At 37.1% G+C, this 19933-nt stretch overlaps 1 protein-coding gene across 3 annotated transcripts in view; it reads left to right on the top strand.

Moving 5' to 3' along the window:
• The window catches only part of NKAIN2 (sodium/potassium transporting ATPase interacting 2), a 551739-nt gene that overhangs the window by 236792 nt on the left and 295014 nt on the right, over window positions 1-19933 (top strand). For 2 of the 3 annotated variants that reach the window (XR_011140188.1, XM_068938176.1), the window contains exon 2: window positions 11773-11910. Coding sequence is in view for 1 of the 3 variants with exons in the window: in XM_068938176.1 (XP_068794277.1) it covers window positions 11773-11910 (138 nt within the window). In the remaining 2 variants the exon portion in view is untranslated. Of the gene's footprint in view, window positions 1-11772; window positions 11911-19933 lie in introns of those variants that run through there. The other variant, XR_011140189.1, reaches the window with a different exon arrangement.

Raw genomic sequence — 19933 nt, forward strand, 5'->3', positions numbered from 1 at the left:
AGTATGTCATTGGAGTACAGGTAAACCATAGGGTAAACCATTACCTCAGTCAAATCAGTGCCATATAACACAAAACAGGAATCAGCAGGTGGGCTGTTGCAGTGTGCATTGTATAAAGGTATATTCCTGCTTTAGCAGAGAAGCAACACACTGAATATTATCAGACTATCTATCTTTTCTTAAGTTAAAAAAACTCTCTAGAAAGGTCACCTGTAACACTAAGAATCACACAAACATTTGGTGTTATGTAAATGTTATTTTTTCCTATTGTTCTATTAATATTGGGAGTCCACTTTGAAGAAGACATTGCAGTTACCCTCAAATCGTTTTATTAAAAGCTATTGTCTAGCAAGGGTTAGAAAGTCAGTAGACGTGTATCATTTAAAACACTGAGTAATATGATTATAGAAAAGAAGCCCCATAATTTGATTTTTTACGATCTTATGTGAGATAGCATCCATTATAAAATTAAATTGAACACTGTTAGCCTTCCTCTCCTAGTCTAATCCACACTAAATTGGTCAAAAACAGTTATAAACACCTCTCTTTTGACAGGTCATGATTGGATAGATGATTGTTTTTTATATAATTTGAGGAGGTCATTTACTAACAAGTCGGACCATTTAAAATGGCTAGAATTCAGCAGCTAACCTAAAATTGTCAGCTCATTTTTTGCTAGGCGTTGTAGAAGAGTCTGGCTCAGGCAATTTAATTTGCCTTTCATAGTCTATCACAAGGCTCATGATTATTTCTTACAACAAAATATTCAGTGCAACAAATTAGTAGATTCTGCTATGTTCGTTGGGCTGCATTCCAATTCCTGCCTTAGTGATGCTGGCTGCCTTCAGCACTGCCAGCAAAATAATTATTGCTGAATTTTCTAGACCTCATCAAACCAGCAAGGTGATCACCCCCTTGGAACAGCTGGGGATATGAGGTATGGAAAAGTGGAAAGAAATTGCTGCAACTCTGTGCTATCATGCCAGCAAGTGCCACTTGAATGATGGCAGCTATTGGCAGGGGTAGGGCTCTGCTGGAGGAGAGCTTGCAGCAATTCTAGATTATAGCTTTTGCTGCTTCCAAGAATTGCTGTGGGCACTGAAGTAAAGCAAGCAAGTTGGAAGGTGGGGAAAATGAAGATTTGAAGGTAAATGTAGAAGGGGAAATGATGATTTGTGACAGTGGAAGTTTTTTTTTTTTCTTACCATAGTTGCTGGCTCTTTTATGAAGCACCAAACTTTCACAAACACCCTAACCTAAGTTAACGTGCGTTTGCTAAGCAGTCCTCTCCGGCCATCATCACCTAACTAAGGTACCTCATGGTGTCAGCAAACTGGTGTCATTCTTCCTCTAGTACAGAGAAGTATACTTCTAGTTAGTAGTATTTTATTGTATGAAGTACAGAAGCAAAGTAAAAAATCTTACTTTTTGTATGTAAGAATATTATCTTCATCAAAAAACATGCTGAGAGACATGTACTGTGCTTGCATGCATTTTTTGGATAAACAAATAGGTTTAATTCAGTATGCTTAACAGTAACACAAAATAAGTACTCAGTAAAAAACAGAGTTTAGCCTCAAATTAGTTAATATAAATTACTTCAGTGTAAATCAGAGAAAAGCTATTGACCCCAATAGAGAAAAATTTATGCAATAAGGAAAAGGGCCGTTTTTTCCCTCTTTAGTGTCTCTATTTCCTTTCCTGTTTTTCTCTTTTGTTTATCAGTATTACTTTTGAGCCCATTTTATTTTCTAGACAACCTACCTGCATAGAAATGCAATGTTCTGTCACTGTCCTCCTCACTGGGATACAGTAGCACCTTTCAGCAGTACAGTAAGGGATATGGCAAACATTCATCATGTGTGTTTAGCCTTTTGCCAGATGTTTACATCTATCCTTTTCTTTGTCTCTTCCATTTTTAACTTTGCAGCCTAACCAGACTGGGGAAAGACTTCGGTGATTCGCCATCTTTAAAGCAGGAACTTCATTATAGTACTCTGTTTTCCACCATTTATTACCTTGTAGGTTGATGTGACTTAGCCACTCGGTTCCCTCTGCGAAACTACAAGCAGTTAATATTTAGGAAAAAATGTGCTTAAGAGAAGGAGATATATATTTATACATATTGACTAGTGTCCTATAAAGAGGTCAACATACAGTATTAGTACATTACTCATTACAGGGTAGCTTTTTATCCCTTACACTTGTCATCAAGGCTAGTGAAGAGAAACGAGCAATCTGCCTTTTTTGTTTTGTTGTAGTTTTAATGTTGGAAGAGGTGAGAAAATGGGATTATACATCTGCACTATGTACTTATATTGGAGAGAAAGGCTGTGCTTTCCACTTGTAGGTGACGGGTCTTGTGTTTCTTCGTAATAGAATGTTTAGGATCACATTCATTACAATATATTGTTTTGTAAAAGCAGAAACACTTTGTGATTTTCTTGAAATGTTTAATGGAATCTTTTTGAGGGCAATGGCTGACTGACTCACTATAGCTGTTCAAAAAGACTTAGGATGGGGACCCCCACTCCTAATTGCCTGATGTCCTAGGGTTTTCCTGTAATCGTTAAAACAGCATAGAGAGTTTCATGTGCTCCTTTTTTTTTTCTTTTAATGATTTTCCAAAGCAGAATGAAAACAAATGGTGAAATATTGAAAATTGCTGCAAATTGCCTGGCTCTAATCAACGGTTCTTGAGTTCAAACATCTGTCTTGAACTAACCTCTGACAATGCTACATTTTCTTTACAAAGAAAAGCTTCATCCCTAAGACAGAAATTTCTGTTTGTGGAAATGGGCCGTAGAGAACAATTGTCATTTCCGAGCCATGCTTTAATTCAGAGGTGCTGGGCCTGGGTCACTGAGCATACTGAAAGGGAGATCTGAGACCCTGTGTTTGCAATCCTCTGAGACACCAGTGCAGAGAACAGACAGCAGGTCTAACTCTAGAGGTGGCTACATTACAGAGAAGACCCTGTGCTGCCTTCAACTCTGCTCAGAGCTCCCTAAAAACTGGTGGCTTCATGCCCAGCTAACAGGCAAAGTTTAGCAGCTACAAACTTTTCAGACTGTAACTGACATCAATTATTTCTCTTCCCTAAAGTGGTCTGCATAGTTTAAATGTCGGTTTTCAGATTATGCCAAGGCATGAAAATCTAGTAGGTGCTTGACATGTTCTATATAACAATAATGAATATTCCAGCAGGAGTGTATTACAGAGAGAGATTTCTGTAAGGTCAGACAAAGTCAGCCTTCTGCTTATCCAAGTGTAGTTGTGGAATAAGTGACTACAAAGCAAGAAGCCCTCTGTGCCTGATATGGATTAGCTATCTTTATCTTTCTTTCTTTATGGGCAGTCTTGTGTGTCTGAATACAACTAAAACCACCGTAGTTTCTACAGACTGGCTATTTTCACTTCATACAGTCCTCTGATACCCAATCCCCACTTACTATTACTATCGCATCTCTCACTCCTGACAAGATAGTGAATGATCCCTGCCAATACTCCTCAAGATTATTTGGCTAATGGGGTTTCTTACAGAGATGCCTTTCTTGCTGAAAAGAAGTAGGGAGGATTTTGTTGTTGTTGTTGTTAGAAAGTAATTTCTTTCAGGTATTGGGCAACATACTGTTTTTGGCTGAAGAAACATACAAGAAATAATTTGAGGGCCTCAAGTGGATGCACCCTAGATATTGCCTCTTGTCAACTCCAAATCAACATTATCAGATCTATGTTGAATTTACAAGTGTAATATATGATAATTTGGATCACAGGGTAGAAACTAGGCAAATTTTTGTGAATGAGAGAGAGACCTGTTTTATTGTCAAATATTTCCATAAAGACAGAAACAATCTGAAGGTATTAGATAAGGTGGTGCCTCTCTCTGAATGCTTGATTTTGTCTTCAGGCATTACTGCAGGCAAATTCATATTGTGCAGTTATGAAATATCACCAAAGCTTAATGCAACAGGATTTTCCTGGCCAATACTGGCTGAAGGCTTTCAGCACTGTCAGTAAAATTGAATTTTGCCGCCTTAAAGATGAGATGTGGGAGCCAGGCCTTCAATGCCCCTGCCAGAAGAAGGTGAAAGAGGCTGAGGAAGGAATGGGGCTAGCCCAGAGGATCAGGAACCCTGGAGAGATCGGTCTTGATTGTCCCGCTGGCAGTGCCAGAACGGGAGAAGATGGGGCTGTGAATGTTGGCAATGTTTAACCCCATCCCCACCAGTAATCACCAAACCATATATCCTCATCCCTTCTTTGGCTTACCTTTCCAGACCTTTGACATAAACAAAGTAGATGTCAAGCCCAAGACCTGGTTTATGACCTAGAAGACTTTCTACCAGGTAGTCACATGAAGCTAAAGATGATAGAACTGCCTCCCAATATAGGTTTCCAATATATTTAAGTGGTTTTGTTAATCCATGAGTCCAGCCTAGCAGGCGCACCAGTAAATCCAGGCAGCTTTCTCAGCAGGGTGCCTTAGCTGGAGCAGGTAATATGTTGCTATACTGCTCCCAGGCCTGAGCTGGCACAGGCAGAGCTCAGCAGCCAGGTCCGCCCTGCAATCTCTGGTTTCAGAAGCACCGTGGGAAGAGGCAGCTTTCACATCTCTGCCCCTGTGATGTAGACTTGCACTCATCGGTTCTGGAAATCTGGCCTCCTAAAAATAAAAATCACCAACACAGATGGAAGGACGGAATTCTACAGTCAGTTCTCTTCAGTACAAAGCTGACCAAGTATTTTAAACAATTCTTATATAGTCTATCCTCTGTGATTAATGTTTTGTTAACAATTTTTTTTTGTGCAGCTCATATGACTTTTAATGATTCCTAAAAAATACCTGTGCTTGTTTTACTAAATGCTAATTACACTCCTACCTTGGCACACGCCAGCTGGGTATTTCATGCAACAATATCATCTTGTTTTTAAGGTAGAAGTGGAATTTGTATCTTGACTTGATTTATCAGTTTGAATCTGAACCATTTTCTGCACATTCAATCTTTATATTCCTGTTATTGCTGAGGTGCAAAATTATTAAAATCATGCATGGATTGTTATTACAAATGTTCATGAACAGGAAATCAAATACTGTATAGGAATTAATTCTCTTCCGAACAGCATCTCTAAGTTATTATTCCTTAAATTAATTCTCGAACTGAAGTACTAGCTTTATGATATTTTATTGTAGAACAGAATTTACACGTGATTGACTTTCCAAATTTTATTTCAGGCATGTAAAATGATGTGGTTTTGATACATATTTAAGTCTTTTTACTGTGTGCCAGCTGAAAAGAAAAAACTATGTAGTCTTAAAGCATGAACATGCACACACACACACACACACACACAAACACACACACACACACACACATACTTGCTGTAAGACGCTATTTAGACTTATAATCTAAACTATACCATGAATTTAAAGTCCCTTCCATTCAAGCAAATCATGGGACCAAGCCTGTAGTTACAGTAAACTTATACATAAAACTTTGCTCTGACAACAACAAACGACTGAACTGAAACACCCTTCTGGTTACAGTAGTATTGAAATCTAGTATGCTTCACATATTCTGATTTCCTTCTGTTTAAAGTTATTAGTAAAGGTGAATTTGGTTTTGTACAATAAAAAAAAAACTCTAGACACTGGACACAAATATCTCTATACGCTCTGTGTAGCTATATAAAATGTTCCCATAAATTCAAGTATTTGCTTCAAGTTTCAAAATTTTACATGCCCTAAGTGAATGTACAGTGGGATTGTTATTTAATTACATTTTTACCATCATTCAAACAATATGATTCCTATAAGATAATGCTCAAGTCATTTTGGGAAACAATATAAAAATAGAAAATTATTCAGTATGAAATTAGAGACTTTCCTATTTCTTTTGCTGTCATTTTTCTCTTTCAGGGATATTGGTATTTCATAACTTGTGTGGAGATTTTTTTTTTGCAAGAATAGAACTTGTTGATCAAACATTTTGGCAGCAGTTTTTTTGGCAGCTCTTTTTTTTTTTTTTTTTTTCAACAGCTCACACAGAGGATAACTCTTTCTTTCAGGGAAGTACTTGGAAGATAGGATTTTGATTTTGTTATTGTTAGAGTCATTGGGTCCCCATATATGTATGATGGAGTCCAAATGTCTTTAAATCGTGAACATAATACCCTAAAGATATTTTCAGTGCACAGTAAATCATTTTTATTTAAACCAGCTGTCAGGTTCACAATCTCAGCCTTAGCTAGGCTCTTTTTTATTTTCATGTCATGAGTAATAATAACTGAAGTGTTATTTAGATAACAATTCTGTTTCTCATTACTATCTAACTGAAAACTCACTGTAGAAAGCTGGTATTTACCAGTTTTTTATTATTACTATATTCAGTCAGAGAAGGCAGCAGCTAAGATTTAGGAAATTCTCTGTACCTGTGGAGAGCCCTGTTGTCCTCAGTGGGTCACAGTAGAAACATGCTTGTGCAAGATATGATGCAGGGATGTAGTCATATAAAGAATTTTTTAAAACCGTGATTATGTTTTCACTAAGTGCACTGAAGGCCTGTTCCTTCTCTCAGCAGCGTCAAAGGGGTTAAGAATAGGGTTTTAGTATTATACATGTGATTCCTTTAAGGAACTGATGGACAAGAGGAAATTAATTCCTTGTTGTTTATTGAGTTTCCTGTAGCTGTGATCGGTTTTTACTGGATGTGGAGAGAACACCACTGTTTCCATAGCTCTTCATGGAATTTTGTTTTACTTTTGCCCTTCTCCCTACAAAAAGTGTTTAAATCCTTTTTCTTTGCCTCCTATCTTGCAGTGAAGGACTTTACCCATAGGTCAATGCACACTTGCATATGCATATGCGTACATTGTATTGCTTTGACTTTCAAAATGTTATTGCTACTGTTTTTCAGATGGGTAATGGTAGTGAAGGAATTGAATAACTGGACCCTCTATCTCAAGGTAGTACCCTGAGATTGGTAATTTTGATGAATATTTAGATAAACATCTCTAAGGAAGGAAGTAAATATATACATTCTGCCTCAGAATGATGGATCTGTTGAGGGAGGGCCAGCTGGGGGAGTTGTGTGTGATACAGCTGGGCTTAAGCATCAGTATTCTTTCATAAGCCACAGGCCCAAAATACTTATATTTATAGGTTTTTTCAGTTGCATAAGCCATTGATCCAAGAACTTAAAGTCATGAAAAAACTTTAAGTCTAACTTAAAAACACAAGTCAGTAATTAGAAGCTGTGGGCATCTGATGCAGCATGACTGAGCTGATTACAGCTTCATTTCTGCAGCTCATTCTCAGCCTGCATCAGTCGTGAGATAAAATACAGTTGCTTAGTTCTCCTTCACTGCGATTTCAGCTCATACTCTTTTCTTCATTTGGGATGGACTAAGCACCAGTTGTTGTGACTTAGCTGGTGAGTTCATAATTTGAATGTGATCCTGTGCACAGGCCCCGAATTACTGCAGTGCCTCTGCCCTAATCTGTGTCATGCAGGGACTCTGGCTGGCAAACGGGGCATGGGGGGTTCAGGTGCCCCTGCACCCACCTTGCCTCTTCCCCGTCTCTGCAGCCGCAGCAGCAAGGCAGAGCACGTGCCTCCATTGCAGTAGCTCCAGGATGGCAGGTCATTTCGCAGGCTTTTCAGCAGTTTTTATGCTGCAGGTTTCGAAGTGGAGTTGGCGATGCCATTTTTTGCCCTTTCCACCTCAGAACACGGTACCCTCCAACAAAAGAGGCTTGCTGACACCAGTGTCTAAAATGGCCATGATGAGTTTTGCCACTGTGAAAGACTGTATGCTCTAAATGTAAGGCAGCATATACATATACACCCGTGTGTGTGAGTGTCTGTATGTGTGTGGGTGTGGGTGTGTGCATGTGCAGCTGCATGCAGTATAATTTATATTGATGCAAAGTTTTGATTCTATTTCATTGTGAGGCAATCTTGGTAGTCTTTCATCCCAAGGAGCTTTCCTAGGAAAGGCACTTTGTCATTTTCCATTTTGGAGTTTGTGTTATAAATCATCTTTTGACTGGTTTCTCCTCTGTGGTTCCTGTGTGAGATTTTAGTCCAATCATATACTTTAGGAATCATCTCAAAATGGTTTTCTTTATCCTCTGGAAATTCAATTCTTAGATCCCTCAAGGTCAGTAACACTGTTAACCTATTAACAGCCAGCTTCTGATAAGAATCTGGAAGTAGCTTGAGCTATTCCAACTGCACAGCATACAGGCTGATTTTATTTTGTATTTATTTTTAAAATATTTAGCAGAAGTCTGGAAAAAATAATGCATTAGTAAAAATGGCTCACTGTAATTATACTTAACTTTTCTATGATTTTATCAATGGTTGGACAAGATAATGTCTCTATGATGTTTTGTGTACTAGGAAGCCTAGGAATAAGATGTGGTGGATGTTTATTTTATTAGGGATTGAGATTCCATAATGCTATATTTTGGAATAGGAGGATTGTCTCACACCTGACTACCTTATTAAAATTGAAGTGAATTAAGATATATTTTTCCTTTCTTACCATGGTCTACTTTTCCATCTAAAGCATTCATTTTTCATGTTTCTTGTTCTCATTTTAAGCTCTGGTTTCCAAAAAAGGAAGAGAGAAAATGAGCAATTCTCTACCTATTCCTAGTCTTCAAATATGAATATTTCTTTGTCAGTACTTTCCTTTTTCTCTCTAATGTGGTTGAAATATCATTAAATATTTGCAGCTGGTAGGTCTCATTTGGAGAAAAAAAGTGCTGTTTAACAGAAAATTAAAAGTTTCTAAAGTAAAGAAAAAAAATTCTTTTAACAGTAAGTCTTCATTTTCTATTGCTGTGTAAGGAAATCCCTCATGATTCTGGCATCTGTGGAAGAGGAGGAAGCCACATAATACTGTTTTTAATAGATTCTTGTCAGTACTTTGTCCTACTTTTTACTTTTCCCCCTTTGGAAACATAGAGATAGAGTGAATGAGATTTTTTTGAGTAACGGCGTGTAGTAAGTCTATATTGTTTTTGTGGGTTTTTTCCTCTCCACCTTCATCTCTTCAGGAAGTGGGAATAAAGATCTAGTTCTGTCCTATATTTTCCATTTGATAAATCTGTGATGCACCTTGCTGGGGGAGTCTGATCTTCTAAGGAACAGCAGCTGCATTTCAGCAGCATTTTATCTCTGTGCAGCCTACCAGAACGCTGCCATTTCACATATCCAGCCTTCTCTCTCGCAGCTGATTTCTTGGACTGACAGGAGCAAGTCTAATAGCAACTCTGCCTATGGCAAGCGTGAGGTAGACACGGAGGGACAGAGGTGGTACATTCTTGTCTCCCTGTTCTGCATGGCAGATTTCCCCCCTTCCCTTCCTTGCACGCTGTTTTCTATGAGTAGGACATTATGTATGGGGGCAGGCAGGGTGCTCCGTTCGTTCCTCCACCTGATCCCCCGTTTCGACATGGTGACGGAGTCTGAGGGAGTAGTTGTTCGGTACTGAAGTAATCGTCGGCTGTAGGGGGGAAAAAAGTACACGGACATGTGGGAGGTGAAGATTTCACACAGAATATCCATCTATCCAGCACAGCCTCATAAACAAGTTTTGAGGGAACTATTGTGTTTCTCATTAACAAAAGCAAAACAAATGCATGCTTAATGCCTGACGGTGCCATTTCATTTTAGCGTAAAGTTGCAGCAGGAATACTAGGTTTCTTACTTTTTTATATAATTAACTACCATACCGCAATTTTCCTCTATAATTGGCACACTTAGCTATGTGATTTCCTACTGGTTGAATGATTTGCCTCATCCCTTGTATTTTCGCTTGTAGGATCCCTACTGTTACTACACTAGAGGCTTGTACAGTCTAGACTCTTTTTCCTACTGCTTTGCTGTTCTCATTTACTCTTTGCTCGGTTGATGAAAATAAGAGTGAGCATTCTGTTTTTGTTATGAGTTTAACAGTGCTTTACGTGTAGCAGGTCTTTTGCTGGTACCTGTAAAGGACTTCACGCAGACCTACATAACACTGCTTTATGTCACGCTTTTTTTTTAATATAAATGGCTATGTTAATAGTTAAGGACATATTTTAACGATAATGTCAGAAGTGTAGGGAACGGAGGATTTCATGAAATTCGGAATACAGCTTGGCCTTTCTATCCTTCCTTCACCCCATTGTTGCAGTTATAGTACTATGCCTTGGGATTTTGGGAATTCTTCTATAATGTTGCTTTGCTAAAGGTGAGGTATGTGATGTTACAAATCAGTTCATTAAGATCCTGCATGATGTAGGAAAAGGGTCTCTTTGTGCTAGGCAAAATATCAAGACTGGTTATCTGGCAGTACTGCATAAAAGCAATCTTTTTTGGAGAGAGGAATTCAGTGGCTGACATGAAACCCTAAACTTTCAAATCAGCCTGAAATTCAATAGGCTATGACTGACAAACTTCCTTACGGTTATTTTGGGAAACCCTGTCTTAAACTGCAGCATGTGTCAGCATTATTAACACTCTTGTTTCACATTTGCAATGATGGTGCAAGTGTAGGCTGTCTTTTTAATAGCAAATCTAGATTAATTTCAAAAAGAAATTGTTGGTGTGACAGTGGACTGCTGCATGAAGTTGAAAAACTCTCCCATAGCTAAATTGTGTGGTGAACATGTGGGCTAGTACCCATTTAGTACTGATCGCAAAAAGGAGGTGTTAACTCTTAAGTGAATGAAGAAGTGTGTGACAGGTACACCTAATTTAATTAATCTGCTGTGTAATATAAACCAAGCAAATAGTCATCTATTATTTAATGAAACTTTATATGGAAATAGCCTTCTTTTTCTTCTTTTTTGTGTTTTTATTAGTTATCATTACTATACATTTTTGTGAAACTCATCTGCTCAGAGTTCTGGTTAGTGAAAGTGTTGTTGGAATGGTACCCGAAAAACTTCTTGCCCTTTCTGCTGAACTTCACCTCCCTGTTACATCCCTTCTAATGTTCACCTCAATATTAGTATGACCAAAAAATGCCATCCTGCCTAGGAGTTGGTTGCTGCATTTTGATATTCTGAAATATTTTCTACTGACACTATTAGAAATATAGGGGTTTTTTTTGGTGACCTATCTGCTTGGAACAGTCTTTCTTAAAAATAGTCATCAGCAACCCAAGATTGTCTCGTAATTGACATCTAACAATGAAGTATCTTGAGCCTTGGGTAACAGTTTATACTTGGATGTCGTTTGCAGCAGTGGGAGAAGGAGAACTGGACTCATCAAAGAGTAGTATGCACTTGGATAAAGGCAAAAGCCTACTAACAGGATAGCACGGGTAGAGAGAAGAGAAAAGCCAAAAGGTAGAGGAATTAGACGGGAGTAGGTTGCAGGAAGGTGTTCGTGGATGGATGCAAAGTAGCTGAGGAGATGTCATAAGCTCAGCACTTATTTTCAGTACCAGGAGGTTATAGTATTTGCCAGCGTACATAACAAAATTACTTGTGTGTCTCCTGCTGCAAGCACAACATCTTAGTGAACGGAGTTTAGTATCTTGGTAGAACCGACCACACGGATATTTGAGCTAACTGAATAGAACTCAGTAAACTGCCAGTGAAAATGCTGCTTTCATTAAAACAAGAAGGAGAAACACTGCAAAATCATTTCATTCTACTGCTGACTGAAGTATTTTTTAACTCAGTTACTTTTGTTATGGGTTGGGGAAACGTCCTAATAGATGTCTTCTGGTCTGTTCTAATCTATTTATTCTTTTACTTTTTACTCATAGGTTTCTGTGCTCGAGAGACAGATATTTGACTTCCTTGGTTATCAGTGGGCACCTATCCTGGCAAATTTTATACACATTATTATAGTCATACTTGGCTTATTTGGAACCATCCAGTATAGACCTCGTTACATAACAGGAGTGAGTATTCATTTTATTTATTTGTTTTCATAAGCATGGCAAAAAAAAAAAAAGAAAAGAAAAGAAAAAGAAAAGAGTTCCAAACTCTTTTCTCTTTTGCTTATGAATGAAACAGAAATCTTACCTTGGTTTAAGCTACTTCTGTACATATTTTACATCCACTTATTATGCCTTTGAGGTACCTTCAGTAATTAAATGGTAACAACCTACAACAGTTTAAAATGTATATGATCACAAACTGCATTAACACTTGTACTTTAAAGAAGTGAAACAATTTTAAAGAATTACAGAACTCTTCATGACAGGGATCTAGAGCTACAAAGAATGCTAGCCATAACTTAGATACACTGGACCTTCCCAACAGATCCATGATTTATTATAGTTATTCATTATAGTTATTAACAAATGTTAGTGGAGTACCTACTTGTTACGAATAAGAAAGCACTTCTTCCCTCCAAGAAATTATGATCTGAGCTGAAAATGAAGTATGGGCGTATGGTAAGAAATGGGGTTATGACAGTTAAAACTGAGTGCTCCAGAATAAAAATAAGGACTCACGTACGAATCTTTATATTTTTAATCTGTTTCTTTTCCTCGTTCAATTGCCTTTCACACACAGACTCAGAACTGCTGTACTCTTTGGTATAATACAGTATTAATGAAAGCCTGAATTTCTGGGTTTTTTTTCTTACCATTTCTAGGTCTATAAAGAAAGAATGACAATTAAACCTCAAAGCCACTGTTCAGAACCCTTTTTATTAGAAATAGATATCTGTAGCAATATTTCTATCAATATTAACTGCTAATTCGGTTAAATGCCGTAGAATCCTTAGACACAGACAGCAGTCCAAAACTTTGCCCATACATAACCATGTTCTCATGTCAAAGAGGAATGAATTAGCTCCACTGAATCCATAGCCACTTCTGCAAAGCCTGAATCCTTGAATAGTGTTCCCTCTTATACCATTAATCACTCAGAAGATATAAAGGCTTCCCTTGTACCTCTGAAACCCATTCACAGTTTGGTAGTATGATGTTAACAGTAATACACTAATATTTGTGTCTATGTTTCTACATCTCTGATTTTCTATATGTACAGAGTTTGTGCCACATGTATAATGTGTTTGTGCATACACACTTAACTTAATATCATCCAAAGCATATATTACCAACACTGAAAATATATTCCAAGTCTTAAGTATTTGGAGTATTTCTGTTAAGTCCAAACTCTGGGAGTCGTGTGAATGTGAACTGGAGTTTGCTTCTTCCATTTGTGATCCCTACAAAAGTCTTGAAAATAAAACCCAAAATTTAAGCAAATTTCAGTTTAATAAAAAGAATGAAAATGCAATTTTTAATATTTTTAGGCACAATTTTCAGTCAGCTATTAAAAAGAAACTCACGTGCTTTCAAATTCAAGAATATTAAAAGCTGGTTTTTTTATTATTGTTTTTAGAGAGTAGAAGACCATTCCAAGGAAAATGAGCATAAAGCACTTAGCTGGGCTAAACAAAAGAGCTAGATTTACATGGCCTTTTCAATAGGAGTACAGAAAATTATGTGCTACAGTGATGAGTGCATCGTGAATGAGGAGGAATAGTAGCCATATAAATAGGTACTGTTCACATGAGTTTCTGGATGATGCCATTTATACCACACCATCCTACTAATTTTCACACATATGTTTTCTTAGAGCTCCCCCTCACCCGCACTGTGTAGCCCATCTGGCTTTGTGACTTTGCCTCCCTGCATCCTCTTGTTGAATCAGATATAACGGATCTAGGGTGGAATTGTTTATATTACTAAGATTTTGTAAAAGACATCTGAGTCTACTACCTATAATAGATTAATCAGAAAAGGAAACAGGGATAAAACTTTCATCCTCCACTGCTCTGTTTGGAGAATATCTGAAGTTAGGATATGGAAAATGGTACCAGTCATGGGAGGGAGAGATAAGGGAACTGCATGCTTTTCCTTTTCAGTTTTAATGGGCCGAGAACAGGCATCCTGACAAAACTGGACAAAACTCAGTGGGATTTCAGGAGTTAAGTAATGAGTTCTAAGGCAACAAAAAGGTTAAGACAACAGCCTATAAGCTTACAAGGATGCAGTTAGGAGGTTTTCAGGTGAGTGTATGTAAAAGCTTACATTTCAAGTGATTCTGCAAGGGTCAACCTATTTTGAGTGGCCTTGTAGGACCCTCAATCCTCAATCCCATTAGTACCTCAAGCATAGCTTACTTCAACAGGACTACAATAAATTTCCTTTTTATAGTGCATGCTTCATAAAGGATATCACAAAAATGTTTTCCAGGGATAGTGAATCATAGGTTAAAGAGAGCAAGGATGTTGTAAGGTGAGCTTTAAAGAAATGATGCAGTGACTCAGGGAGAAGAGGAAATAAGTTTTAGACAGATGGGACACTAAGTGAATGAGTGTCCTTGAACTTTGAAGAGTTACAGGGAAGTTGTAGGCACTAGTAGTAATAAGTGACAGGGGAACATGTGACTGCATGGTTTCAGGCCTTGGAAAATATTTCAAATTACATGGGACACAGGGATGTGGTGGATAGAGGACAGGAAAGTGAAGTTTTTAATGTCGCCAGAGGAGTTAATATTAACAAAACTTCTGAAAGGTCACTTACTCATTTGTGCTTGTAAACTTAAATCAATAACCAATAAACCAATAAGCAATGACTGTGGAGGTAAAATGTCTGCTAGGAGGGTGGGAATGAGTGACTGGATAAACAGAACCTCTTAAAAAGATAATAAATAAACCAAATTTTCATTGTGAAAACAATAATGATAAATGACCTACTTAACAGCGCTGTGCTGAAAGACACAGAATAGGGATTTCAGTAGGAACAGAGGTTAACCAGTGAAATATCTGAGATGTGAATGTATTTTTAGCAGTGCTATCATAAGGTTAGGCAATGCAAATATCCTTCATTCTGTTTAACTAAGGGGTCTGGGAAGAGGCAATTCTCTTTATCCTGGTATGGGCTCTGCCTGAAGCTCGGTTTCTCCCAGTTCCTTCTACAAAGGGACTCCAGCTGTGCTGATACACTCAGCACATATTCCTCATTCTGCTAGTGATGTTTGAAATAAAAAGAGAACGGCAATGCCACTGAATGCACGGATCTTTTCTGGTTCCTGCTTTATGGAAAAGCTCAGCAATCTCATTCTCTCATTTTCTTAATATCTCTAGAAAACATTCTTGGAATATATAAAAAGGACAAAAAGCTCCATTTGTTCTGAATGTCATGATCTTCTCCAAACGGTGGAATCCATCACATAAGTCAAGCCTTCCTGGGGTAGTCAGATGCCACAGAGGTGGCACTTAAAATTAAGCACTTTTTTTTTCACTACCATGGGAAGAAGATAGAAGGAATCTCTCATGGGGCTAGGCGGTGACATAAACAGATAAAGGAAAACTTTGAAGTGAACTGTGAAATGGAAGAATTTGAGGAAAGTCATGTCTGCGAGGAAGATGTCTGCAATTTCCTTCACTTATTTGCACCTTTTAGACCTGTTCTATTTTCTTCTTCTATAATTTGTTCTGAGAAAGGGATAATCTTTGTATAATTCTGTAAATTTTACTAAGCAGTCTTATACACAAAAGAAAAGTGGTAAGAAAGTAAACAAAGCATCTGCATTGAAGAATGAGCAAGTTTTCCAGTCTTGAGCATAAAGTGAAGATCCAATACATAAGAGAGAAAATTTTTAATCCAGAAGAGGATCAGTTTATTTTCAGCCTATGATAGTAGGAGACTGCACTGTGACAAAGTGTTTTCTTATAAGGACCCATTCATTGTGCAGTTACTGTAGACTTTTGTTGTGTAGAAAGTAAAATTATGGAATGGACAACATTATTAATATTTTCCCACGAATTACTTTAGTTTGTCTAATGTTTCCTCCTCTTAGACATAAGAGTGAAAAAAGGCTAAAAACAGTGAACATAGTAGGGACTCATACGGGCCTACTACAGAATACGATGTACTAGCTGAAAAGAGCAAGGATCTTAATTTGACACAAAGCAAATCTGCAACCTTTAAGAGAAAAAAGAATCCTGTACAGGATAATACCTGGTCACATTAAGTCTGGGAGGAGAAGGATAGATTATTACTGGTACATTACTTAACACGTAATGGCTGATATATATTATAAAAAGAGAAAGAGGCAATTACCTTATGTCTGAGAGTCTTGCAGCATCATCAGTCTGCCAAACCATTAGGCCCCAGAGAGCATAGATGAGTTAATCTACCCCTTTTTTAAGACTAGCAATTGTCAATGGCTTCAACGCCCCTAGTGGGATCTGCTTAATGCCTTATATGACAAGTAGCCCTGAATTCATGAAGGCTGTACTGAAATATTTCAATTGCACATTGCAATTTAGTATCTTCTCTGTTTTTAAATGTCCAGAGCAACACATGAAAGCGTGCAGCAGTTCATCTGTCATATGTACATATCAGGATATTATCAGACAACGTCAGCCATAGCATGGAAACGTGTAAAGCCAAGAACAGTGGGGAAGCTACAATTCTGGAACTGTGTTCTCTCAGCTGCTTTTTTCAATTTTACAGACAGGCTTAGTATACTCAATGATTTAGTAAGAATTTTTTGTGAGAAAACATTTCATGAGACTGTTCCATTAAATCTTGTGAGATAATCAGTTTTCAGTTCTTTTTCCTGAGGAAACAGTCATTCACTGTAAAAGAAAGGATTCTTATTCTTAAAAAAATTTTAATAACACAGTTTTTCTGATATTAACTTACTTTGGTGACCTAATCCAATTTATTTTTTCAAATTTTTGTTTTCTTTTAAATGAATACATGAAAGTACTCAAACTCAGCACAGGAATTATTAAAAAAAAGATATTTCTCTTCAACTTTCTTTATACCTACTATGAAAAGAAAATCTATTTAATAAAAAGGAGGATGAAATGGAATGGCCCTTATAGATTCAGGACAGCCTGTAAAGCACTAAATTCTTGCAGTTCATGAAGTCAGATTCCTACCTGAGACTGCTTTCTATAAAGGTAGTTCCTTAGGAAGCACTTTTGTCTCTATTCTAAGGCAAATCATTCAACACTTCACCTGAGTTGTACTTATGCCATGGTTTACTGTGCTGCAACTAAAATGCAGACATATATTTATCAAAGAAGGCAAGTAGTCACACAAAATACTTAGGTACTCTGGACAACTTTTTTGAGCAAACGTTCATTTGCGGACGTAAGTAACAATCTTCTGCATAATCATTTTGACCTAAGGCCCAATAATACCAAAAGGGTAATTAAGAAAATGTGGACCTGGAACATTTAGTAGCAGCTTTGTCTGTTGGCTGTCACAGGAGGCTGTGGATCGGGACACTGATTCTGTTTCAAAGTGTAGCATTGGCAAGATTTTTTGCCTGCCAACATTTTGTTCAAGGACACACAATAATTTTCTTCAATTTGTTCCTTGATTCAGGGGTTTGCCATGGATAACAATGAATGTGAATGTATATTCTACAGTTTATATCTATGCACTTTTCAATGTATTCAATTATTGAATACAATATTGGCAATATTCCACATAGATTTATGTTAATTTTAAATCTGATTTAAGTAATACAATTGCTAGCTATTTAAATGAATAGATATAGATATTATACCTATTTATCTTTCTCTTTCTCTATCTCTATCTCTCTCAGCCTCTTAAACTCCTATTCCTGGTACAAATGTGTTTGAAAATGCGGAATTTCTTTTCTGCAAATATTTTGAGTACTAGCAGCAGAATGATTTTTTCCTAGGATACTCTCTCACTGTAAAAATTCCAGGATATATTGGGTTCAGTTACGTTGGAAATATTATGAGGCAATATTATGGTACTTACAGACCAGATCAAAACCAGGAAGTGTATGATCACAACGATCATATTCTTATATTAGAGGAAAAATCTTTGTCAGTAAAAAGTTAAGTAATAGCTAAAAAGTCAGAGATACTTAAAATGTCTAGGAACCCCCTGGAGAAGCTGAAAAATAATTTAAAAAGAGGTATTTCAATGATAAGCAATAAAATAAAATCTTGACAAAATACAAAATAGTAATTTCTGAAAATTAATAGAACGCTAGAAATTAAGTACCGTACAATCAGTGTATACCTTGGACAGGGAGGACAGGATATCTATTTTGTTTGGGAAGCTCGTGTATAAAGAAGTTTTAAAATATGGGAAGAAAATAAGTGGAGATACTTATCCAGTACTTTCAAGCTGCAGGAATATAAGCAAGGTACCATTGCATTTTTTATCAGAAAGATCAAAAAGATTCAGAGGACACTGAATATACAGATAAGGAGATGATAGCACCTCACAAACTGATCATTATAACTCTACACCTAAACAGAACAAACAGTAGGTCAGGTCAAATTTAAAAAAAACAGTTTCTCAGTGCTTGCATAATTTATTCTTAGGGCTGTTGCTTAAAAACTAGACACATACAAAGTTTGCCTTCAGTTCAGTTCAAAGTAAATCAAAGGAGTTTGTCAAAAACAAAATTATATTGGAGTCATTAGGTAATAGTGACCACACTATTAGTGGTCTCATGAAATACCAAGAAATAAGAATTTGTTACTAACCTTCATCTTGGTAAGAAAGAAGAATAAAATCTTGCCATAGTGTAGGATCCCCAGAGACTCACAAATTAAAAAGGAGACAAAAGGAGAAGCAGCATGCTCATAGGGCTGGTTAGTAGAGACTGTTTACCAAAAGAAGCATCTTTGTGAAAGTTTGTGTCTGATGAAGTAAAATAAAAGAGAAAACCACTAAAATGAAAATTTAGCATAAAATAAAAGAGGAAGAAAAAAAATTGAAGAGCAACGAGTATGACCAAGAGTATGAAAACAAACAAAAAAGGTACAGACTAAAAAAAGAAAATATAAAAGAGCATTAGTAAACTTACAAAACGAATACTGCAGAACCATTTATGGGACACTCCAGGTCAAGCTCCAAATGATAACATTACTTAAGAGTATTACAGAGCTGGAGATTCCACCTCAAACCTGAATTGACCCCAGGTTTCATTCATGCTTTCATTTTCATTATGCCAGATAAATCGATGCTAAATGAAGCACTAGTCTTTTATAGTATGGTAATTACTGCATAGGGGCACATCAAATGCTTTCTGTGCCACAAACATTAGCATACATTCTCCTTAGCATTTGCTGGGATAAGGCTTTATTATCATTAACATTCTGTGCAACATTGAATTTATACCAGATAGTTTTTGAGGGATGCTTGCTGTTTGCCTAGCTTCACCATGCTAAAAAGATTCCTTGTCCTGGTCACCTTTTCAGCAATCCTCTCTTCAGATCTCATCAGTGTTTTCCGAAACACCTCCATGTTCAGAAATACTTGGAGCAAGAGCATATTATTACAACTTTTTCCTCTTAAAAACTCTCATAGAAGATTACAGATAAGAATTTGAATGTCACAGGAGGGTAGGGTTTGGGATTCTTTTTATATTCTCTCCTTTCACTACTGAATACTTCCTCCGTAAGAATGACCTCTGTAAACTTTGCTATCTGCTATTTCACTTGAGAGCTTTCCTCACTTTTCGTAGATGCTGTGAAAAAATTGGTAGGGTTGTAAGTAGAAGACTGCCCTTTGGACTTTAAACAACATTTACTGAAAGAGACTTCAATTCACACAGATGTACACCGTAACAGAGTGCCTTTTGCTGCTGTTGTGTTAAAAGATCAGATTTGAGTATGCTGTGGATTTACATGTGCTTTCATTTACGTTTAAAAGGATAGGCTCAGCACTTTACTTTTGAAACTGGATCTAGCCTATAATATAGTAGGGGTAGGAATGTGAGATGAGTAGAAGTTAGTCAATAGCTGGTCAGTGCCATAGCTGTACTGGTATGACTAATCCAAATTTTGAGTCTAAAGTCAAAGGAGGAAGGAATATGCTCACTTTCATGCAGTGCCTTGTACACACACAGAATATCAAGAAAGAAAAGCTTAAGTATTTCAGTGGTCAAAAACTC

Source organism: Struthio camelus, chromosome 3 (genome assembly GCF_040807025.1).
Source record: "Struthio camelus isolate bStrCam1 chromosome 3, bStrCam1.hap1, whole genome shotgun sequence".
NCBI lineage: Eukaryota > Metazoa > Chordata > Aves > Struthioniformes > Struthionidae > Struthio > Struthio camelus.